This window comes from Chrysochloris asiatica, unplaced genomic scaffold (assembly GCF_000296735.1).
Source record: "Chrysochloris asiatica unplaced genomic scaffold, ChrAsi1.0 scaffold00075, whole genome shotgun sequence".
NCBI lineage: Eukaryota > Metazoa > Chordata > Mammalia > Afrosoricida > Chrysochloridae > Chrysochloris > Chrysochloris asiatica.
The window spans coordinates 12200891-12224515 of NW_006408593.1; the positions used below are offsets into that span (position 1 = coordinate 12200891).

Here is a 23625-nt window from a genome sequence, read left to right on the forward strand (position 1 = left end):
TGCTGAGCCCGGCCGCCGGCCCGGCATGGGCGTCTCCAGCAGTCCCGCCGCCGGCCGGGGCTAGGGCCGGATGGAGCCGCGGGACGGCAGCCCCGAGGCCCGGAGCAGCGACTCCGAGTCGGCCTCCGCCTCGTCCAGCGGCTCCGAGCGCGACGCCGGTCCCGAGCCGGACAAGACGCCGCGGCGCCTAAGCAAGCGGCGCTTCCCCGGGCTGCGGCTCTTCGGGCACAGGTGAGCGGGGCGGGCGCCGGCAGATCGCGCCGGGCACGGGGCGCTCCTCGGCCACCGGCGCTGCGGAACACCTCCGTACTAACATCAGCTTGGATCACTTCCGAGCCCGCGCGCATCAGCCGTCGGGCCTCCGCTGGGCGGGTACCCTGCGGAGGTCGTCTTCGGGCATCGGTGTTCCAGGCTACGTTGGTATTGGCACCGCGTGGGGTCACCCCGATTTCGGGTACTGGTCGTATCGGTCACCTCGGCACTGGCTCTCAGTGAAAGTTATCTCCTGAGACAGAATTACCCCCTAGCCCGCCACCCACCTCTTCTCCTTGACATTAATAGAGTAGGGCCAACGTGCACCTTCTGGCACCAGTGAGGTGGGGAGCAGCCGTCCGCTGGGTATCTGGTGCTGGGCTCCCTACCCTCACTGCGTGGCATCTGCAGAACATGGCCCCGTTCGCCCTGTCTCAGCACATGGACATCACCAGTGATGCTTACTGATTTAAGTGTTCTGTATTTTGCACTTCTCCTTGGGGGTCCGTATACCTGGTACCTGACCACCTTACTCTGAATCCGTAGTGGGAAACTCCAATCTCTGCTACCTTTGCAGTCAGTATCTCCCTGCCACCCCTTTCTACTCCTTGCTGGCAAAGGGATGGGGCGGCTGTTAAAGCTTCATCTTGCCCCCTCCTCCAGCACTCCAAATGTTACCATCTTATGCCCGCAACAGGGTTTTGACTAGGATTCTGGTAAGGAACTAGGAGTGGGTGTGGAAAGATTGAGTGCAGGCAGTTTACTGTGTGTGTGTCCACCTGTATAGGCCTGGTAGAAGGTGAGGGAAGTGGGGACCCCAGGAGTTTCCAGCCTGGCTTTCGACGTGTTTTCCTGACTAACCCTGCCTGTCTGAAGAGACTAAGCAATTTGCAGTCAATCATCTAAGGACCCCAGAGCCACCTCCAACTGGACTCTGACCCCTTGGAGTCTGTCCAAGGCCGCCTCTGGCTTTTTTGGGATAGCCCAGACCTCGTGGCATTTGGCCCCCTTGAGCTTTGCTCTGTTGCTTCCCATGGTAGACTTTACCCACCAATAACGTGGCACTTTTTGCCTGGTCAGTGGGTTGACCTGCTTGTGGTACTGACCTATGCCCTCAGCCTGCCTTACCTAGCCAGGGCCCTGCTGTTGCACCTGCACTGTGCTGCCAGCTCACCCTGAGATCTGGATGGCTTCACTGGCCAAATGGAGCTCCAGGGGCTCTTGTGAAGCCACACAGACGTCAGTGTCATCTAAGATGGCAGGGAGCTAAGCGTTCAGTACCTCTGTTTTGTCACTCACAACCTGCAGGATGGAACAGTTGACACCCAGTTCTGCAGGATGTAGTCTTCTCTGTTCACAGGAGGCGGAGTGGGGGGTGTGGGTAGGCTTCCTGTCCCTGCCCACAGGGCACCAAGTGGCTGTGCCCCTTCTGAAGGACATAAGGCTGTGCATGTAGGGGGGTGAGCCTGAGATATGTTTAGGAGGAAGAGGAAGAAGCAAGAAAGCCAACAAACATCCATATATAATTCTCTGAAATGCCCAGGATAGGTGTTATTTCTCCATCTTTTCTAGATGAGAAAGACACAGGCTCTGAGAGAGGAGTAATATGCCCAGGATCACATAGCAAAAACAAGGTTTATACTCAAGTCAGACTGATTCCAAAACCCACATCCCTTTCTCTCTGCCAGGTTCCCAAGCAGCACATCACAGTGTCCTAGGGAGCTATGAAAGACACAGATTCCTAGACCGTAGCCTTGGCAAGTCTGACTCATCAGGTCTGGAGCAGGGCCTGGGCATTGTTTGCAGGCTCCCCAGGTGATTCTAATATGTGACCAAGTTTGGGAACCTCCGTATTAGGTCACCCTGGAGATGATAAGGCATCTGATAGAATGCCTTAAGAAGAGGGTCCCATGTGGTAACACGGTGCTGTGGGCATGGAGCCCCAGCTCACTGAAAGAACCCAAGAGAGTGGGGAGAGGCCTGTAGGGACAAGGCCTCCCCTGACAGACCCGGTGCTCAGAGAGCCAGATGACCACTGGGGCTGGGGGAGGTGGGCAGACTTTTGGTTTGCTGCACCCACTCTGGGTCCTGCCCCTTTTAAGCTGCTGCCTCCTTTGTTTGCTGATGGCCAGCCTCCAGTGGAAACCCACTTTCCCCCAGTCCCCTGCTCATTGGTAACCTAGCTCCTGCCTGGTGGGGGAGGTTCGTGGACCTGACCATCTGTTCTACCTTGCTCTGAATTAACAGGGGAAACCCCAACCTCTCTTTCTGCTAGGTAGTCAGGATCTCACCCCCACCCCACTGCTTACACACCTTAACCTTGGAGTATCTAGGATAACACATGGGTGGGTGGTGGCTGCTGATGCTGTGTGGGGAATTTTGCATTTGAATCTTGGCAGTGGGAGAGTTCTGGGATCAATTAGCAATGTCTGCTCAGGACTTGGTAGGGAGCAGTGATGGTACATGAACCACATGTTTGCCATCCTTGATCTGGGCAGATAGAATAGTCTTTAAGAAGCTTTTCCTTAAAGCCCTCCTCAGATCCCTACAATGGCTTCAAATCTGGGGAGCCATTTACCACCTTTATTTTTGTAGCTCAGTGAGGCATATGGCTGAGCCCTGATCCTCCCTTACTCATGGACTCTTTCTACCCCCACCTCCACCCTACCCCACCTCTCCTTGCTGGGAACCATCAGCCCCCTCATTAAGGAGGAGAAGGACAAGGAGGTATAGACTGTCCAAATCCCAGGGCATCCTGTTTTTCTTTGCCAGGAGCCAAGGGAGGCGGGACCTGTGCATTCAGAGGCTGTAGGCCTTTGGGTTGGTCAGTCAAAAGTGGGAGGGCCATTGACTCTGTCTCCTCCCCCTCTGGGGCCAGCAGGAGGACTCGCTAAGCCTCTGGCCTAGCCCCTGCAGCCGGAGCCGGAGCCTGAGCCTGAGCAGGTCACACAGCTTGTGGATTGGCTGGTTTTACACCCTGGGGGCATCAGAAATTACCTGGCATCTCTTCATCTCGACATGAGGAGCCTTGGCCTCCTGAGCTCCTGGGAGTCTGAGAGGTGGTTCTGCCATCCCAGAGGGCATGAAGCACACCTGTGGAACGAGTTTGAGACAATAGGTACCATTTAGAGGTGATGGCCACATGGCCCCCCATGAGCCTGGTCCCCACATCGGCTGGCACAGAAGGTGCAGAAGCAGCCGGATTCTAGGTGGTTTTGCAATGAATGGGGAGGGACATGTTAAGGGATGCCCAGAGCTCAGAGGCTAGATCTAGAGCCCCTTTTCTGTGGCGCCGGGATGTCTAGGAGCAGAAGGAGCCTCTTTGAGTCATTTGTTTCCATCCCTCTAATACCAGCCCTCCATTGAGCCCTGTGGGAGTGGCCCAGGTGGCCATTGGCAGGGACAAGTCAGAGTCCCTGGGTCCCAGCCAAACTGGGAAGAAAAAGGGCCTCAGTGCCTGAGCCATGCATCTGCTCACCTCTCTGGGGGCTGCCCACACAAGGTCATGTGCCAGGGAGTGTGGCGCTGGCCAAGGTCAGGGGAGTCAGGGAGAAGTCTTGCAGCCTTCCTCCATCTCCACCACACACACACACACACACACACACACACACACACACGTCTGTAATGGACACTTCCTGTCATTTTCCTCTCCGTGCCATACCCCGAAAAGTTCAAGTCTCAGGATATGGCGTTGCTTTGGACTCTGAATTGGTACCTGAGAGAGTGGGGGTCCGCTCAGGCATGGGTAGAGAAAGGACAGAGTGACCCCTAGCCAGAATGCCTAGGCTCTGAGCAGGTGGGGCTGGAGGCAAGCAGTTGGTAAAAGCTTTCTGTCATTCACTTCTTGGCTTCCGAAAGGCTCTGCAGACTTCACCAGTCTCCCCACGGGTGGGGAGGAGGTGGGTGGGAAGGTTTAGCCCTTCAGCTTGGGCTGGGTTGATCCTGAGGAGAAGCAGAGATCTGTATTCCTTATACCTGGTCAAGGGCAAGAGAGTCCCAGAAGTCAGGACACTACCCTGCAGTGTCAAGAGAATGGCACAAGGGGGCGATAACTCCCAAGGCAGGGAGGGGAGTGGGAGAGGAAGCTAGGCTGCTTGTCCACTTGTACTGAAGACTTGTTTGTGTTGAGTTATCGCACACTCTGCTTGAAGCCAATCAGAATGCTTCAGAGGGCAGGCAGGGCGGGAACTTCCACAGCACCTGGCCCAACCCCTTCCCCAAAGATTGCAGCCCAGTCTGGGAGCCTGGATTCAGCCAAAGTCTCAGGGACTACCAGAACTTGAACCCAAATCTCCTACCTCCCAGGGCCTTGTTAATCTGTGCCCAAACCTTCCCTGCTTCCTAAGAAACCCTTGTCTAGCACTTGCCCTCCCCCCTATCTTCACCTCTTCCTTGTTCCTCTTCGAGGCTGCTATACCACCTGAGCTGCCCTCTCAGTCAGCTTGGGAGGGGGAGGGGGCATTGAATGCAAGAAGTGGGGAGCTGCTGTAGCAGCATCTGGCTTCCTGACTCCCCTCTTTATTCCTGAGTGATGCTAAGCAGCCATTTCTTACCTCCCTCCCACCCACCCCCACCCCACAACTACCTCTGCGTTCCATGTGGGAGCCCCCTGATGCCCTTGGGGTGTCAGTCCAGCCTACCCCTGAGGGTCTGGCTGACACTCAGGACCCAGGTGGGGGTACGGTGAGCACCGGGAATGCACCAGGAAGGTCACACTGTGCCTTCTAGCCTCTTTACCCCCTTCCTTGTCCAAGTGCCTCGAGAGACTGGTTAGGGGTGAAGACAGGACTCTGGCCCAGGGAGGTGCTGAGAGATGAAAACTCCCCTCTTCTCCACACTCACCTGCTTCCAGGTGAGTAATACTCTGTCTCGTTTTTCTCTGACAAGTAACAGTTGCCAGGAACTTGTGAATTCATCAATTTTATGCAATCCTCACAGCAACTGTATTGTTGTTTGTCACTGAGTCAGTTCAATGCAGAGCAACCCAGTGTAGGGTTTCTGAGGCTGTACTTCTTTATGGGAACAGAAAGCCTCAACTTTTCCCCACAGAACTGCTGACCTTGTAGTTAGCAGCCCAACATGTAACCCACTACACCAACAACAACTTACAGTTAGTGTTATTACCTTTTTTTAGATGAAGAAATCAAGGCTCACAGCGGTCGGGAGTCTTCCCTATAAATCCTAGACGCACACAGCTCACACTGGATCCCAAATGTAAGGTTCTTTTCATAACACTACTTATTAGCACTCTTCTGCTCTTTTCCATCTCCAGACTGGTGAAGCCTAAGAGGGGTTTTGAGTGTGCCATGGGATGGTGTTGTTAAAGGTCTTTGTCTTATGTTGGAGGGAGTGAGACCCATGAGGTGATCTGTTCTTGGATCCCAAGGAGAACTGCAACCAGCTCTGGGATGAGCCAGGCTGGGCTAGGAGAGACCCGAGGGTAGGAGACTGGGGTTGTCGGTAGGGAGTCAGGCAGCTCCTTGGCTGTTTGTGACCTTTTATCTTGCTTTAAAGGTGCCGAGAGCAGAAGGTTCAAGGGCCATCCATGTTCAGGGAGTCCCTGATATCCCCCAGGGGTCAGTGGGTGGTGTGTGGGGAGAGGCATTCAACAGGAGAGCAGAGGAGCCTGGTGGTGAGAGGTAAGGAGGGTGGGTAGCCCCATGCCCTAGCTCTCCACTCCCAGAGAGCTTCTCCCTGATTTGATTTAGCAGCCAGCCTACCCACCCGCCAGCCCGCTCCTTCAGCGCTCCCACACCGAGGCCTCTCCCCCACCAGCGCTGAGCCCCATCACAGCACATGCCAAAATAGCTGTCTTGGAGCCTGGTCCCAGGCCGCCCACGCCGCAGCATCTTTCGGGGTTAACAGCTTGCCTGTCTCTCCGCCCCCCTTCCCCAGCTTGCTGACATTTCACAGAGGCGGGGGCGGTTGTGAAAGGGGGCAGGCTGGTTCCTGCTCCCCAGTCCACACAGTGAGTTACAACCTGCTGTCCACCTCTGGAAGGCACCCCTTGGAGGGGAGACTTTCCTTTCAGGACCACAGACGTGGCACTCCCGTGTCGAGATGTGCATTCTGTGGCTGCAGAAACCCACCCTAGATGACCCCCAGGATCCCTAGTGAGCTGTTCTCTCAAGGAGGGTGTTGGGGGAAGGCCTTTTCCTTTATAAATTTTTTCAAAATATTTTTTTAAGGATGAAATCTTTTCCAATTGGAGAAGTACACAGAACAGTGTCACACCACCACTTAGCCATTGGTGGTGTTGAGTCAGTTCCAACTCAGTGACCTTATGGGACAGACTTACATAGCGGGTCCAAGGCTGTCGTCTTAGGAAACAGACTGCCACAGCTCTTTCCTGTGGAGTGGCTGGTGAGGTCAGATCTCCAGTTAGCAGCTGAGTGCTTAAGCACTGCACCACCAGGTTCCTTTCACTGCCACTTCGCCTGATCAGATCTTAGCGTGGCAGTTTGCTTTTGATAAAGAGGGTAGGAAGGGGTCCTTTTGCTTCCCTCCTGGGGGAAGAGGAAACCACGATCTGATTTTGGTGTTTACTGTTCTCAGGCCTGTTTGAAAACGTTTTCTCTACGGGTGTGTGTCTGTAGCAATATATAGAAGCACTTGGCATCGTTTTAAAATTGAATTTAAATGGTATGCCAAACCTATTGTGAACTTGTGTGTTTCCCACAACCTCGTTTCGGAGATTGAAATCTTGATGCATGAGCTTCAGTACATCCATTTTCACCATCATATGGTATTCCGTTTTCTAACTATGTGGCTGCCTATTCGCCCAGCTCCCTGTAATGGACAGTTAGGTTGAATTCAGGTTTTCACTGTTTCAAGTAAACTTTCTGAGCTTCTTCAGGTACAGTTCCTTGGGCCTGTGGCCCACCAGTGTTTGGTTGTAGGGGTGTGTATCTTCACCTTAGGTTTGTTGTTGTTGTTAAATGCTGTCAAGTAGGTTCTGATGCATAGCGACCCTGTATAGGGTTTCTGAGGAGCAGCTGGTGAGTTTGAACCACCTACCTTATGGTTCAAACCAACCTTGTGTTATGCTTGCAGTGACAAAACTACTTGGCTTCATTTTTAGGCTCTGGAGTCACTTACTTTACACTTTGGTAAACTGAGGAATTGGTTACCATCAAGCTGATAACCATCTCACAAGGCAGACAGGGTGGGTGTTCTTCCCATCTGTCAGATGAGGAACTCGAGGCTCACTTTGAGGTTAGGTAGCTGGTCAGAGACAGAACCCCTCTGGACCATGGAATCCAAATACACGCTTCTTTATCTTTAACCCTGTGACTTCTTGGAGCTATTTTAGACACAGCTCCTACTTCAGTGTGGCTCTGTGGGTTAATGTGCTGGCCTGCAAGGTCAGTTTGAACCACAATGTTGGCGGTTCAGACTCCTCAGAAACCCCGTACAGGGTTGCTATGATTCGGAACCAACTCAATGGCACTTAACAACAAACTTCAGAGACGGGGAATCCCTGTGTGGGGCACGTGGAGGCTCCTGAGGTAGCAGGCTTTGGGGACTGGTAGTTGGGGGGAGGGGGCCCAAATATGGTCAGAAGATTCTGAGGGGAAGTTAAATTTTGTATGAGCCATGCTGCTGCCGGCAGATGGGGAACACTGCCTGCTGCAGACATAGATAGGAGAAGGCAAGGCGCTGGGACTGGATACCAGAGAAGGGGCACGTGGGGGCCAGCAGGGGGTTGTAACAAAGGGACCCATGGGGAGACAGTCCCATCGGGGACCGGTTTCGATGTATGCCTCTGAGACATGGGTGTTGCTACCTGGTGCTGGAGATGGCCAGCCGCTGGTGCGGGTGTGCTGGCTCTCAGAGGCTGAGCCCAAACCAAACCGTCGTGTTTGCCTCTGTTCACTCTGCAGACCTGGCACTTCTAGACCCTGGGGTGCAATTACAAGCAATACACAGTGCCAGGGGCTCACAGGCTCCTGGGGGACACCCTTGTGTGAACTAGTGGTGATGTCCCAGAATAACCAGTAGGCCTGGGCGTGGGAGAGCTGTCTTCCCAGGAGAGGAGGCTGGGGAGAACTTCCGGGCAGAAGCAACGTCTGAGCCAAATCTTAGAACATAAGGGAGAACTCACTAAGCAGAAGAGGGAATGGTGTTCATTGTAGAGAGATGACCAGCTGTAAAGAGCAGAGCTATGAAAAGGGACCCGTGAGCAGTTTGCTGGACCTGTAGGGGGTGAGCGGCTGAGCGCATGGACTGTGGAGCAGATTTCTGTGTCAGACTCCCAGCTCTGCCAGTTCTGCCACACGTTAGCTGAATGACCCGCAGGCAAGTTACTTGAATGTCTTTGTGCCTCTGGGTCCTCATCTGTAAAATGGAACAATGGCACCAGCTAACTATTAACTTTTATGAGGATTGAAACACTTAGAACAGTGCCTGGCACAGAGTGAGTTGTGCATGTGTTTGTCAAATAAAATGTTTTTTTAAAAACCGAGGGAGAGACGGGAGAGGCTTCTGCACTTTGCTCAGCTGAGCGTGGAGGCTGAGAAGGGTAAAGAGAGCCTGTGAAGGAGCAAGTCACTCATTCATTCAACAGCTCTTTCTCTAGGGCCTACCAGGGAATAGATGGAGGGGCACTCCATCAAGGATCTTGGAGGATCACAGTGAGCATGGAGTGGACAGTGGCCCTTGCCCTAAAAAGGGCCTGCATCTGTCACTCTGGGGACCCTTGGGTAGAGAGGAAGAAAGCTTTAAAACAAAGGCCTTTGTCATCCCATTGTGCCCAACAAAGAGAAGTGGCCTGGGCCAGCCTGGGCCTTGTGGTCAGCCCTCCTCTTCTCTCAGACTTGGTCCCGCCCTCACAGAATTCCCTGACCTTCCCCCTGTGCTGAGCAACGGTGGACACTGTGGACTGCTTGCTGCCAGGCACTCTGCTGGGCTCGCCCCCAGGAGGTGTATGGATGTGAAACGATCAGGGTGTCCAAGGGTCCAGTGGCAGAAGAGCCAAATGGGTGGTGTGGAGTCACCCATGGGGCTGCTGTAAGCAGGTGGGATTTTGACACGAAGTGGGACGGGTGGCCAGCATTGTGGGCAGGAGGTCCACTGTGTGCAAGGACACAAATCCAACCCAACCACGTTGGACAAGAGAGAACCAAGAGCCTGTGTCAGGCAGAGCAAATTAGTGCCCCGCCGTCAAACAAAGCAGGATTGCAGGGTGAGGGTTTGGGCTAAACGCTGAACCTGAAATCCTGGGAGTCCCCCAGAGCCCTTCAGGGGGTTGGTGAGGTCAAGACTTTTCATAACAATGTGGTTCAGGCCATCAAGTCAATGCTGACTCATAGCAACCCCGATAGGGTTTCTGAGGAGTGGGTGGTAGATTTGTGTTAGCAGTCCAGTACATATCTAGAGTACCACACCAGGACTCCGTAACAATGCTAAGACATTATTTGCCTTTTTCACCAGGTGAAACGTTCAAAGCAATGGTGGGTAAAACCGCTAGAACCCCAAATGCAAGCAAAGCAGTAACCCCGTGTATGTTCTGCTCAGCAGTCATTGTTGAAAAGAAATGCAGTACAAATTGTTACCATCCTGACCCCCAAGTACATGTGTTTGCAGTGTTGTGTGTGAAGAAGCGTAGTGACCATGTGCACAAAGCCCTCTGGCTACGAACTTGAGTCACGGCGATGGACTGGAGCAAAGGCACTTGTGTGGTTGTTGTTACTGCAGGTTGTGCAGTCTGCTTTCTTATTTTAAAAGGAGCACCATTTTTACCTGATAGACAAACGATGCAGACTTGGGTATCTGGCAGACATTTCTCGAAAAAAAATAAAGGGAATGCTGCAAGCTTGTCATTTCCAAAACAGTACCCGTGTCTGTTGTCCCTAATACAGTTTGAGCCTTTGAGTGAAAGTCTGAATTTTGGAAACCTGGTATTCACCTTCTAGAGTCTGCCAGCTTCCTAGACTTTTCTGGTGAGACCAGCAGTCAAGTTTTTTGCGTGTTGCAAAATCAAATGTGCCGTCATTTGGCAGATCTGTATAACTCATTTTCCACTGGTCAATGCGTGATGCTACAGAATCCAGAGCGCAAGACAGACCAGTAAAAAGTTCATTGATAATGGTTTCCGACTACATGTTGCAGCTAACCTTTAAGAACCACCTGTCACACTTGGTGTGAGTAGAAAAGAAGAACATCTGTAATGATCTGAAAAGGCTTTGAAACGATTCTTCCCTTTTTTAACTCCATGTTGGTGTGAGGCAGAAGTTTTCTTTACATCCTCCCACCAAAACGGCAGATCTCAACAGACTGGATGCAAAAGCAGCTCCGAGAATACAATTGTCTTCTGGTAAGCCAGACATGAAAGAGATTTGCCACTCTTAGAAGTTTTTTGTTTTCTTTTGTTTTAGAAAATGCAGCTTGTTTTTTCATAAAAGATACTCAATTGATGTTAGCCTGTAACGGGTTAACGTCAATAGGGTACTTCTACGAATTAATAAACATTTTAAACAGTTTTCACTTTTAATTTCTGATAAAACAGAAGGTCCACAAAAGACTAGGAAGACCCCACCCCCATCAAGGAGATGGCCTGACACAGTGGCTGCAGCCGTGTCTTCGACATAGAAGTGGCTTTGAGGATGGCACGGAACCAGACAGTGTTTTGTTGGTTTACCTGGGGTCACTGTGAGTTGGAACTGATTCAGTGGCACCTGACAACAACAATGTGGTAAACATAGTAGCTGTAAGCCACACAAACAACACCTCTTTGAGGTCTTCAGTCATTCTTAATTGTGTAAAGAATGGTCATGAGTCTCGTAGATGACTTGCTAACTGGCTTCTTTATTTTTTAAAGAGCCGGCAGATCAGGAAGTGTGGGAAGTGCCACTGTAGACCCTAGGAGCCATGGCCGGAGTTTGAGCCAGTGGGTAGCATTCCAGGCAGGGGGTTCATGTATGGCACCAGCTCTGGAGCATTCTTCAGCTTGGCATGAACCATGCATGGCAGCTTGGAAAGACTCACTTGGTGCAGGACCAGACAACCTGGGCCCCAGGGTCCCCAGCTCAGCTACCTCAGAGCCTGGGTATCCACAGGTCTTCATTTGCTCCTCTGGGAAGGTAATTGTGCCACATGGGAATGTTGAGCCTCCTGTCTGACAGTGCTTATGAAAAGGGCTCTTAAAGTTGTGAAACACCCTGCTGATATTTATTTTTGTGGTTGTCTTTGTGTGGAGCCAATGTGCTTAGCTTTTTCCTTTCCCCAGGAAATCTGTCCAGAAGGTGTGAGAGGGTGGCAGGTGTCCAGGCACTGGGCTTCTTACCTGACTTCCAATGCCCCTTCCCTGGCCCTGCTTCCCAGGCATGGACTGGCCTGTAGCCGGGAGGTGGTGGGGCTGCCTCCCAGCCTGGCTCTGGGGACTTTAGGAATGGGGAGCTGCGTGTGCCCGCCCACCCGCTGCCTGCCTGCCTGCTGCAGGGCCTGGAGCCGCCGCTGGGAGAGGAAGTGCAGTCGGTTACCAATCGGGTTATTTTCATAACGGCTGTCTCAGGCCGGGGGGAGGTGGGGGAGGGGGCAGAGGCGCAGCCACCGCAGCTTGAAGCTCTCCAAACTAGGACTTGCTCAGCCAGAGGCCGGCAGCCTGAGCCCAAGCAGAGCAAGGCTTGCCTACCCTGGGGGACCACCGCCCCACCTGATAGCCCACCTCCTGCCTGCCACCCGGCCTTCCAGATCAGGTCAAAAGGGACTCTCCCTCTCTTCCTTCCCTTCCCCTTCTTCCGTCCTGTATCTGCTGGGGTGGGCCTGGGGAGGGGTGGCTCAGGGTGGGTCCAGCAACCACTGTCCTTAGATGAGGATCTCACCGTGCCAGGCCTCTGAAGCTGATGGAAAAGGATCAGGAAAGGACAAGGGGCCAGGAGGCCTGGGGGGTAAACATGACCTGCCTGGCCACCTCCTTTATTTTCGGCCCAGGCCAACCTCCTTCCCTCCCTCAGGACCCTGGGACTGGGATCAGAGAAGCCCAAGGTGGCTTCTGAGCAGCAGCCTCTGGGGAGAGAGTTATAGGCCCTTGCTCTGGGGCTGCTGGCAGGGGTGAGCATGTACCTAGGCCATGCCTATAGCATGCAGTGGGCACTGTGGTGGAATCCTGGGTTCTGGGAGAATCCGTGGCCCAGGCCTGGTACTGGGGGTGGCAGACATTCCTCACAGCATGAATAGACACTCCAGTGGCACTGGCTGCCAGGTTTGGTTCCTCATGTGTTGGGTGGTGGTCACCCTGGCCATTCCTGCTTCCCTTTCATGGGTTCCCACCCCCGCCACGGGCAGAGACAAACCCCAGGAGATGGCACGATCCTCATGTGCCGGTGTCTGTGGCAAGTAATATAGGCCCTGCCCTGCCCCAACTCTACCAGGTACCTTACATCTGTCATCTCATCAGGATCTCTGAACTATATGATCTGACCCCATTTTACAGATGAGAAAACTGAGGCTCAGGAAAGTTCACTAATCTATTTATAAATTTACAAATTTTATAAAATTTAGGATAAATGACAGATGCAGGATTCCAAAGACCTTGGACTTTTTCACATGAAACTAGCAAAATGTGTGGAGGTACTCTGGATTGGGAGGTGAGGGATCCTGCCCTCTCTGACCAGTAGCTGATGAAGTGAGGCGCTCATGCCCGCTCAGCCACCTGCAGCCCCCAACAGCCAGCTGGACATGGATGGGGTCCTAAGTCCCCCGGGCTCCCTGCCAGCAGGCTGAAGGAGAAACAGCCATTTTGCTGGGCCACGGTGTCAGAGGCTGAGGGACCGCCCCCAGTGACCTTTTCATGTCCTGTGTGGTATGTTGGAGGTGACCGAGAGTATGAGGTGGGGAGAGACAGTGCACGGAGCAGGGCTCTGGGAGAGGCCCCGAGGCCAGGCTGGTTGTGTGACCAGACCCCGGAGAAGCCTTAGCACAGATAGGAAGTCAGGAGGCAGGCAGTTACTGACCAGAAGACAGAGGTTTCTATGGCGACCAAGGGAACAGGAAGCATGGGGGTCGGGGGCATCTGGGAGCATTAAGATTCAAGGGGGCCTGGCAGGAGAACTGGCCAGACCCTGTCACATCAGCCAGTCCAGTGGCCTCCTCAGACAAGGAAACGGGAACCTGCAGGTAGACAGCATTGCACATGGCCACAGGACACTGATGGCACCCTGGACAGACGTGGATGCAGGCTGCCAGTACTTGTAAGCCACCCCTGGGCCGTGAGTGCCCATGTGGGTCTGGGGCAGCAGGCAGGCCCACAGAGCCCCTCCCCCACACTGACTGTGGCTTTTTGTTTTCTGGGTGACTAATCTCCTCGGGCCTGGGCAGCTGTCACAGGGCGGCCTGACCAGATGGGCGGGGAAAGCTGACACCGTGGGGGAGCTGGCCAGCCAGTGCCCGGGCAGCAGTGGGCAGGCGGGCCTCCTAGCTCCTCTTCCCTGGATGCCCGACCCTGTCCATATCCAGCCTAGGTAACAGAGCCAAGTCAAGCAGACTTGGGCCAGGCCCCGGCTCTGCCACTGTCTGGCCTGGTGACCTTGGGCATCTTATTGTACCTCCTGAAGCCTCAGTTTCCTCCTCTCTATAATGGGGCTTTTGGACCTACCTAGCTCACAGGGACGGGGTGGGGACTAAATGAGATGGTGGAGTGCTCAGCCCAGAGCCGGAGGAGTGTTCAGCTGCTGGGACCGTTGTGGTCCTTATTAGACTCCTTTCCCTGCCCCGTTCCTTGTGGTCCAAGAGGGAAAGCCGGGGGCATGCTTCACCCTCAGGTAGGCTTGTATTTGGCAGTGGTGCTCTCTGTGCCTCAGTTTCCTCATTAGGATCACAGTGTAATAAATACAGTGCCTGGCCATCAGATGTGGGCTCAGTGAATGTCAGGCATGACACTGAGGATTTTAGGAAGGAACCATGTTCTCCCTGCCTGCTTGACTCTGTCATCCCCGGAGCTCACTGTCCTGCCCATCTGTCCGTCTGCCTGTCATCTGCAGGGACAGGAACCCAGCAGTTTCCAACACTGCTTACTCATGACAGAAGCTAGATACTTCAGCAGAGTTCACCTCTCCCTCAGGTGCCCTGCATTTTCCTGGGTTCCACCCTGAGGCCTCCTGCTCAGACCCACAGGCTGAAATCAAGACAGCAGGTGGGGGGAGGAGGAGGTTTTGGACATGCAGGCCCAGCCTAATCCCAAACACAGTCCCATTGCCGTGGAATCAGTTCTGATTCCTAGTGACCCTACACTGCCGCACAAGGGTCCTTAACTGTCATCTGTACAGAAACAGATTGTCAGGTTGTTGTTCATTTGGAGCCAGATGGTGGGTTTGAACCACTGGCCTTTTGGTTAGCACCTGAGCACTGACCCATTGTTCCACCTGGGCTCCTTCCAAGCATGTTTCAAAACCAAACCCCACTGCCATTGAGTCCGTTCCAACTCACAGTCCCCTCCAGAGCAGAGCAGGACTGCTCCACAGGGCTCCCAAAGCTGAAAGTCTCTATGGAAGCTGACTGCCTCTTCTTTCTTCCGTGAAGTAGCTGGTGGGTTTGAACCACCAACCTGTTAAGTATTGGTTCTGACCTATAGCAACCCTGTATCGAGTTTCCAAGGAGTGGCTGGTGAGCTTGAACCACCGACCTTGCAGTTCAAACCAATCTTGCAGTCCAGTGCATTAACCTGAAGCACCACACCAGGACTCCATTTTTTAGTTAGCAGCCCAGTATGTAACCCACGGTACCCAAGCATGTTAATTCTATCCTAGTATCCCCTCCTGCCCACCCGGCAGGCCCTCAGCAGGCAAAGACATTTCCCCTGTTCGCTGCAGTCAGCTCTGCTCCATGGCTGGTGAGACACGGGGCATCTGTCCCTGGGCCCACTGGATGCCTTGCCACCCTAAGCCATACCAGGCTTCCTGCCCGGCCTCAACCGCAGAGAAAGCTTGAGGATTTAGGACCTTGTGCCACAAGACTTGTGCCAGGGAGCAGGGTGGGATAGATGAGTTGGGTAAAGAAAGGAACAGGTGAAGGAAGGAAGGGTGCTGTGAACAAGGATGTTGCCCAGGGACCCTGCCTTCTGCCCCAGAACAATGTGCTTCAGGGTCAGCTGGGAGAGTTTTGGACCTCACCCAGGCCTCTGACACACAGACTCAACCGTCCTGCGTCTCTATAATTTAGAAAGAAGAGAGATTAGTGCAGAAAAGCAGCCTCATTTAATCTCTTGAGACACTAGTACCTTCACACCTAAAATCCAGGTTTTTTCTTCCCATATAGTCTCCTGGGTGCGGTCCTGGGTGGCCTCTTCCCCAGCCACTCCTCAGTTGGTTGAGGGCCTTATTTTCTTAGTCAGATGGGCTCAGCTCAACCCCCCAACTAGCTCACACACACACACAGGCCTGAGTGCCTTTTCATAGGGCCTCAGTTTATTATCATGACTTGGTTTATGTCGTGTAAACCAGCCCCATTTTATATTGGTGGCAAAGCAAAGGCCCCAAGAAAAGGGAAGACATACCCTCACATACAAGTGTCTGGGGCAACTCAGAGCTGAAACCTAGGCCTCCATCTCCCAGCTTCCTTTTGCTTATCCATCAGCTTCTGGCAGGAGCACTGAGGTCCTTTAGACCCAGTGGGTTTTGTGGACCGTGGTGCCTGGACAGGGAAAACCATAGTGGGTAGCCAAAGCCCCCATCCTACACATTAGTCCTGGGGCAGCCGAGCATCAGCTTCTAACAGCTATAAACGTGGATCCCCACCCCACCCCACCCCTGAGAATTCCCCAGGACTTTTGAGTACCCTGTTTCTGGAGCTGGGAGACCATGGTTGTCTCCTCTGCTCACAGAGAGAGGGGGGCTGGTGCAGGATAGACGGCCACCTGGTCACACTCCTGATGCTCCGGTCTCTGCCCTACAGCCGCCGCCTGGCCCTGCCATGGAGACCTTCTTTAGGAGACACTTCCAGCGGAAGGCGGCTGGCCCTGCAGAGGGGCGGCGGCGGCCCATCCGCGTGGGGCTGCCCACAAGCAAGGCCCAGCGCCGCTCACCTGTCGGCCAGGCCTCCTCCTTGCTGGCCCAGCGGCGTCGCTCCAGCGCACAGCTACAGGGCTGCCTCCTGAGCTGTGGGCTGGGGGCCCAGGGCTCCAGCCGCCGGCGCTCCAGCACTGCGCCCCCAGCCTGCAACCCCCGCTTCACCGTGGACAAGGTGCCCACCCCCCAGGCTGCGGCTGTTGGGGCCCTGCTGCTGGCCAGGCTTGTGGGCATGAAGGAGGAGGAGGAGGGGTCCCATCAGGAGGCCGTGGCATCTGGGGCATCGAACAATACCCAGCCAGGCACCAAGACACCTGGGTCACCTCCTCACCTGGGCGCCCATCCGGTGCTGCCCTTGCCCCGGTATCTGCGCCGACAGCAAGCCTCACACCTGCTTCCAGCCGATGTGGTCTATGACCATGCCTTCTGTGGCCTGCACGGCTACTATCGGCGCCTCAGCCAACGTCGACCCTCAGGCCAGCACCCTGGTTCTGGGGGCCGAAGGGCCTCAGGCACCTCAGCCAACCCCACATTACCCACCCGTGTTCGCCCTCTGTCCCGCAGGCGCCAAGTAGCCCTGCGGCGCAAGTCAGCTGGACCTCAGGCCTGGAGCGCCCTGCTTGCGTAGGTATAGCCAAGGCCAGCAAGGCCAGTGGTGTGGCCCTAGAAGGCCAGGCGGGGACCTGTAGGTGCCGCCCAGGAACAGTGCACTCCAGAAGGGCTGCAAGGGAGCCTGCCAGAGTCCCAGGCTCTTGGGGTCCTCTCTCCTCCCTACTGAGGTCCCTCTTTCAGCCGTGGGTTGAGTGAAGACCCCAGGCTATGGGGGCAGGAAGCAGGCAACAAGTGTTCAGCTGACCCTGGGCCTCAGTTGTCTTCTCTTCTGTAGGAAAGCCATCACCAAGTCGGGCCTCCCACACCTAGCACCCCCTCCACCCACACCCGGGGCCCTGAGCAGCGAGTCCGAGCGGCAGATCCGGAACACTGTAGACTGGAGTGTGAGTGGCGGGGTGCTGGGGTCCTGCCCCTGCTGGGCAGGGGAGTGGCAGGCTTCTGTGGGGAGGGAGATTGCATTTGAATCAAGCCATAAAGAGTGCTGAAAACAAAGACCCTGCAATGTAGATTCTGGTGGGGAGTGGGTGGGAGTGACAAGGTAGGGGCAGACTGGTGGCTTGGCATGAGGCATGCACTGAACATGCTTCTCCATGGTTTAGGAATCGGCAGCATATGGGGAGCACATCTGGTTTGAAACCAATGTGTCAGGGGACTTCTGCTATGTTGGGGAGCAATACTGTGTAGCTAAGATGCTGGTGAGTACGCACTGTGTGGCATGCTGCCCTCTGGTGGTGGAGCTGGGTCTTGAAGCCTCTAGTTAGATCCTGATGGCATGCCACAGCCCTTCCCAGGAAGGTGGTCAGTCCAGGATCAGTCTCTGACCTGAGAGCCCCCCGGTGGGTGGTGAGGGGGCTGGGGGTTTTATCTTGTTGCCGAGAGCCAGGACCGGAGGTTCCCAGTGCCCAGGGGCCACAGTGCCTGCCTGGATGAGAGTACCAGGTGCCTTGGACCCTCACTTTCTTTCCTGCAGCAGAAGTCAGTGTCCAGGAGAAAGTGCGCAGCTTGCAAGATCGTGGTACACACGCCATGCATTGAACAGCTGGAGAAGGTGAGTGACGGCCTAACTTGGCAGAGCCCTCTCAAGATTCCTACAACTGTGTCCCCAGGGTCCACACCATCGCCTGCCAGGGCCCCCACGCACAGAGTGGACAAACCAAAGACTCTGGACCATTTGAATCCTGGCTGCCATTTCTTCGCTGTGAGACCTTGGCAAGTGACTCACCTGTTGGTATTGGTGCTTTCAGGTTGATTCCGACTCACAGCCACCCTCTATGGGTCTCCAAAGAAGAGTTGATGTGTTTGAAGCACCAACCTTGTGGTTAACAGTCCAGCGCTTATCCTATAGCACCACACCAGGACTCTTAACTTTGTTGAGGTCCAGTTTATTTTGGTTGTCGCTTGTGCTTCTGGTATAGTCCTATAGGATAAGCGCAGGACTACAAGGTCAGTTTGAACCACAAGGTCATTGAACCACAAACTCACCGGTTACTCCTTGGAAACCCTCTTCTAGGTCACTGTGGGTCAAAACAGAATTGATGGTACTTAGCCACAAAAACACACCTCTGGTATCCTAGGAAACCATTGCAGGCTGTTGTTGGTTGCATCTGGAACTTCAGCTGCATAGAAAACAGCAGGGTGGCGCCCTCAGAGAGGTCGGCAGTGTTAAGACATCTTATCCAGGGCCTCTTGAAAGGAGACCTTTGGTTGTGTGCCATCAAGTTGGTTCCAACTCACAGCAAGCCTACAGGACAGAGTAGAACTGCCCCTAGGGTTCCTGAGACTGTCATCTAAGCAGATTGCCAGATCTAGCTTGTCTCCCTTGGAGTAACTGGTGGCTTCAAACAGAGTCCTTAAGCACTGTGCCAGCAAACCGTGTGTCATCAAGTCAATTCCAACTCATAGCAACACTTTAGGACAGAGTAGAACTGCTTCTTAGTATTTCTAAGACTGTAAACCTCACAGAGAAAGATGGTGGGTTTGAACCACCAACCTTGTGGTTAACAGTCCAGCTAGTATTTAACCCAATGTGCCACCAGGGCTCCTTAAAGAGAGGGCTGATTCATTGTCTGGCACTGTTAGCACATCGCCTGCTTCTCTCTTGTCCCCTCTGCTAGACCGTGAGCTCCAGAGGCCAAGGGTCCCCAGCGCCTAGAACAGAGCCTGGCACAGAGGTGGGGTTGATTGAATATGAGGCAACTTGAAAAGTTCTTGGAAAATGGAATGAAAGATGAGATTTTTTCCTGAACTTTTTGAAGCCCCTTCATATTGTTTGAAAGGATGGATTAGTGAGCAGTGGCTATGACATCACTTTATCCATGTTCAGAAGCGACCCTTATGTCATTGAGGCTGCTCCTGGGCAGCTGCAAAGCCTGAACTCTGTCCAGGTGCACAGCCTGGTTCTAGAGGGACCGCTGGGCCAGTGGGCAGTGTCTGCTCCAGGCGGGTTTGGGAACACTAGCCATGGACCCTCAGGCCTCCCTGCAGAAACCTGGATGAGCATACAGCTGACTCACAGCTGGTTCCCAGCCCCTGAACATAGAGCAAGGCTTTCCAATTGTTATTCATTGCTGTCAAGTCCACTGTGGCTCATGACAGCCACAGTGCAGAGTAGAACTGCCCCATAGGGTTTTCAAGGCTGTGAGCCCTCAGGAGCAGATCAGCTTTTGAGGTGCCTTTGGGTAAGTTTGAACTGCCGATCTTTCCATTAGTAGTCCAGTATCTAGTCATTTGAGCCACTCAAGGACTCTTAAGACTTTCCTGTAGCCCTTGGAGTAGAGACAATTAGGTGAAATACAGCTCAGGCACTATAGACCCATTAGCACCCCCTGAAGTGAATGAATAGCAACCTTGTGATCACCAAACTAACTAAAGGCTTCCAAGTCAGAAGCCGCCTGCAAGCAGGAGTGAGTCCTAGGGCTCAGGGTGCTGGAGGATGATGAAGAACACACAGAGGAATGAACTGTGATTCCAGCTGAATGGGTGCAAGCTTACCACTCTCCCTCTGCCTGGGATACTGGGCAGAGGAAGGAACAGGGAGGGCTCCCAGGGCAATGTGAAGATGACCCTTGGTAGCCCTTTCTGGCTAGGTGGCCATAGCGTTGACCCCGAGGACAGGTTCTGACATTTTCGTGGTCATTGCAATGTCTCACAGATCAATTTCCGCTGTAAGCCATCCTTCCGGGAATCGGGCTCCAGGAACGTCCGTGAGGTATGTGCCCATGGCGGGTAAGGGCCAGGAGGCCCAGGGCTTCCCAGTGAACCTCTCCGCAGTGCTCCAGAGGGCCACTAGGGGGCTCAGCTCCATCCAGGCCCTTGGAGCCTAGGAGGGGCAGGGTTGAGACTAAGAAGGCCTCACCAAGAGGAGGACTGGCTATTTTCCCTCATACCTCCTAGCTCTCTCAGCCAGATTTTACTCACCTGGGGAAGTCATATCTTTCTCGGAGTCTTAGCTTCCCTCTGGGCCAGAGAGGGGTCTTCAGCCCTCTCAGCTAACACACAGGACCACTGAGAGCTTCCAGGAGCCCCTGTGCCTCACTGTTGACATATTATGGAGGGTGGACCAGGCTCAGGGCTTGTCCCCTCCCCCATGTTTGTCTCTTCTCCTCCACCAGCCCACCTTTGTGCGTCATCATTGGGTACACCGGCGACGCCAGGATGGCAAGTGTCGGCACTGCGGGAAGGTGAGAGGGCAGGGTGGGCAGTGTAGAGGCCGACAGCCCAGTCATTCCAGTGCACTGCAGCCGGGCTATTGGCCCTGGGTTAAGAGGAGAGCAGGGAGGGAGGCCTAGTGACTCCTCTGAAAATCTACAGAACCTGAGCTGCTGACCCCTGGAGGTCAGTACAGACAGGCTGCCCACGTCAGTGGGGTGGTGGTCTCATACAGGACCCCCGCACCCAGCACCGTCAGTAAATGTGAAAGGTTCTGGAAAGAAGGACACTTTCCAAATGTTCAGGCCTGGGGCTCCTGAGGTGGGAGTGAGCCTGGGCTTGTCTCCAGCATGGTACGGGCGCACGTGTGCTCCCAGCATTTTGCGGTGACCTTCAGACAGACCTGGGCCTCTGCTTAAGCACCCCAGCGTCAGGACTTTTTAGATGGTGTTGGTTTGACTTTTAAAACTGGCTCCTATCTCTTGGTGGAGTGAGGCTGGCATGGGGGGAGGAGCTGGGTCTGCTGCTCTAAGCCTGACAGCCAACCAGTGGGTTGCTTTCAGGGCTTCCAGCAGAAGTTCACCTTCCACAGCAAGGAGATTGTGGCCATCAGTTGTTCCTGGTGCAAGCAAGCAGTGAGCTCGCCTTCCCCAGCCCCCTGGGGCTGTACCTGTGACTGGGTGTGGTGCTGGGCAACATCCCGGGGGCCACAGCCTCAGTCTCTCTGCCCCTGCCCTCCTGTCCAGTATCACAGCAAAGTGTCCTGCTTCATGCTGCAGCAGATAGAGGAACCCTGCTCTCTGGGCGTCCACGCAGCTGTGGTCATCCCACCCACCTGGATCCTCCGGGCCCGCAGGCCCCAAGTGAGTCCTACCTGCACACTTGACACTCTCCCATTTAGGGTCTCCCAGCCACCCTGTGTCTCTAATGCCTCTGCTCCCCGTACAGAACACCCTCAAGGCCAGCAAGAAGAAAAAGAGAGCCTCCTTCAAGAGGAAATCGAGCAAGAAAGGGCCTGAGGTTGGACCTGGGCCTGGCAGGTGGTTGCCAGGGGAGCAGGGGGACTGGCTAGTTTAGCCTTTGGGGGTTGGTTTGGATGCTGGGGACCCCGAGGAGGGCAGGTGATCACATCTGTATCCCTGCTCTGTGATGGGCCCTTAGTGGTGGTACGTGAGGGCGGGTGGAGAGGGCAGAGTGTCACCCTGGGGACTGCTGGGAGGGCTTGGGTCCCACAGAACAGGAAGGCCCTTTACTCTCTGTCTCTCAGGAGGGCCGTTGGAGACCCTTCATCATCAGGCCCACCCCATCCCCGCTCATGAAGCCTCTGCTGGTGTTTGTGAACCCCAAGAGTGGAGGAAACCAGGTAGGCCCAACCTCTTCTCCCCACTCTGCTAAGAGGTGTTGCTGGGCCGGACTCCAGCCCACCTCCCAGCAACTCTGCCCAGGCTTCCATTGTAGACATCTGCCTCATTCTCACGTCCATAGGGGTCCTAGAACACCCCACCCTGTGACAATCCTTTCTGGACCTGATTCTATAACCACATCCTTCCCTGCTCACTCCTTCACCCCAACTACCTCTCGCCCAGCTCTAACACCCTCTGCTTCCTGCTCCCCCGCAGGGCGCGAAGATCATCCAGTCCTTCCTCTGGTACCTCAATCCCCGGCAAGTCTTTGACCTCAGCCAGGGAGGGCCCAAAGAGGCGTGAGTACTTGCTAGGTTCTGGGGAGACAGGAGGACTGAGGGGCTGACCTGGCTCTCAGCCATGGCACTGTCTCACCCCCCACCCCCCTGCCTTGTCTTCCTCTTACCCCAGGCTAGAGATGTACCGGAAAGTGCATAACCTTCGGATCCTGGCCTGTGGGGGTGACGGCACGGTAGGTGCTCCTCCCGGGGCTACAGGGCCTGGGCTGAGTCTGGGGCCTTCTGAGGGACCTGATGGGCCTCCTGCTCTGCTGTCCTCAGGTTGGCTGGATTCTCTCCACCCTGGACCAGCTGCGCCTGAAACCGTCGCCCCCTGTGGCCATCCTGCCTCTGGGGACTGGCAATGACCTGGCCCGGACCCTCAACTGGGGTGGGGTAAGAGACTCCAGGTGGCGGGGCTGCTGGGACCCAGCCGTTAGGCAGAGGTGTCTTTAACCCGTCTTCAGCTGTGGCCGCTGCTGCTCAGTCTTCCTTCCTCTCACCAGGGCTATACAGATGAGCCTGTCTCTAAGATCCTCTCCCACGTAGAAGAAGGAAACGTTGTACAGCTGGACCGCTGGGACCTCCAAGCCGAGCCCAACCCTGAGGCAGGGCCTGAGGAGCGTGATGAGGGTGCCACCGACCGGGTGGGTCAGCCAGGACGGGAAGGGGTGCTCAGGGCTCAGGACCTTTCCATGCCTTGGTGTCTGGGGCTTCCGGTTCCCCGCTGCTCTCTCTCGGGTGAAACCTTGGACGAGCATCTCCATCTCTCCAGGTTTCGCTGCGTCATCCGTGTCATCCATACTGTGGGAGTAAAGGTGTTCACCTCACATGACAGCTGTTGGTCCCACCTGCACGCCTCTTCACTGAGGCCTATTCTAAGCAGTGACCAAAACAGAACCACAACCCCTGCCCAGGGGGCTCTAACCAGAGAGACCTTTTGGGGAGTCGGTTGGGCACTGGGTGCCTGTTACCTGGCACTACAGGAGGCCACACTGAGGAGCTGAGGGTGGAGCTGGATGGAGCCAGATGTGGGTGGGAAGGTAGGGGTGGTGTAGGCTAGAGCTTCCAGGTGATGGGGGGAAATGTGAAGGGGGCTGGGAGACCCCACCCTCATCTTCATTCCTGCACCTTTTCCAGCTGCCCCTTGATGTCTTCAACAACTACTTCAGCCTGGGCTTCGATGCCCACGTCACACTGGAGTTTCACGAATCGAGAGGTTGGCAGCCTTGAGGTGGCCTAGGGACACCAGGGAGGGAGTGTCCCTAAGGAGAGTCAGACTCGCCCCCAGCCATAAAGATAGTCCTTCCCAACCCTTCATCCTCATCCCACCTTGTTTCTCATCCCACCCAGAGGCCAACCCAGAGAAGTTCAACAGCCGCTTTCGGAACAAGATGTTCTATGCCGGGGTGCGCCTGGGACCTGCCAGCA

General features: G+C 54.7%; 1 protein-coding gene across 7 annotated transcripts in view; it reads left to right on the top strand.

Annotated features, from left to right (window-relative positions):
* Positions 1–23625, top strand: part of DGKZ (diacylglycerol kinase, zeta) — a 43699-nt gene that overhangs the window by 15612 nt on the left and 4462 nt on the right. For 2 of the 7 annotated variants that reach the window (XM_006865051.1, XM_006865052.1), the window contains exons 1-16: positions 71–231; positions 17140–17248; positions 17465–17560; positions 17836–17913; positions 20017–20073; positions 20477–20545; positions 21077–21148; positions 21260–21376; positions 21462–21533; positions 21781–21876; positions 22133–22215; positions 22328–22388; positions 22477–22590; positions 22701–22841; positions 23335–23413; positions 23548–23603. In XM_006865051.1, coding sequence (XP_006865113.1) covers positions 71–231; positions 17140–17248; positions 17465–17560; positions 17836–17913; positions 20017–20073; positions 20477–20545; positions 21077–21148; positions 21260–21376; positions 21462–21533; positions 21781–21876; positions 22133–22215; positions 22328–22388; positions 22477–22590; positions 22701–22841; positions 23335–23413; positions 23548–23603 — 1461 coding nt within the window. Of the gene's footprint in view, positions 1–70; positions 232–16158; positions 16878–17139; positions 17249–17464; positions 17561–17835; positions 17914–20016; positions 20074–20476; positions 20546–21076; positions 21149–21259; positions 21377–21461; positions 21534–21780; positions 21877–22132; positions 22216–22327; positions 22389–22476; positions 22591–22700; positions 22842–23334; positions 23414–23547; positions 23604–23625 lie in introns of those variants that run through there. The other 5 variants (XM_006865053.1, XM_006865048.1, XM_006865050.1 and 2 more) reach the window with 5 other exon arrangements.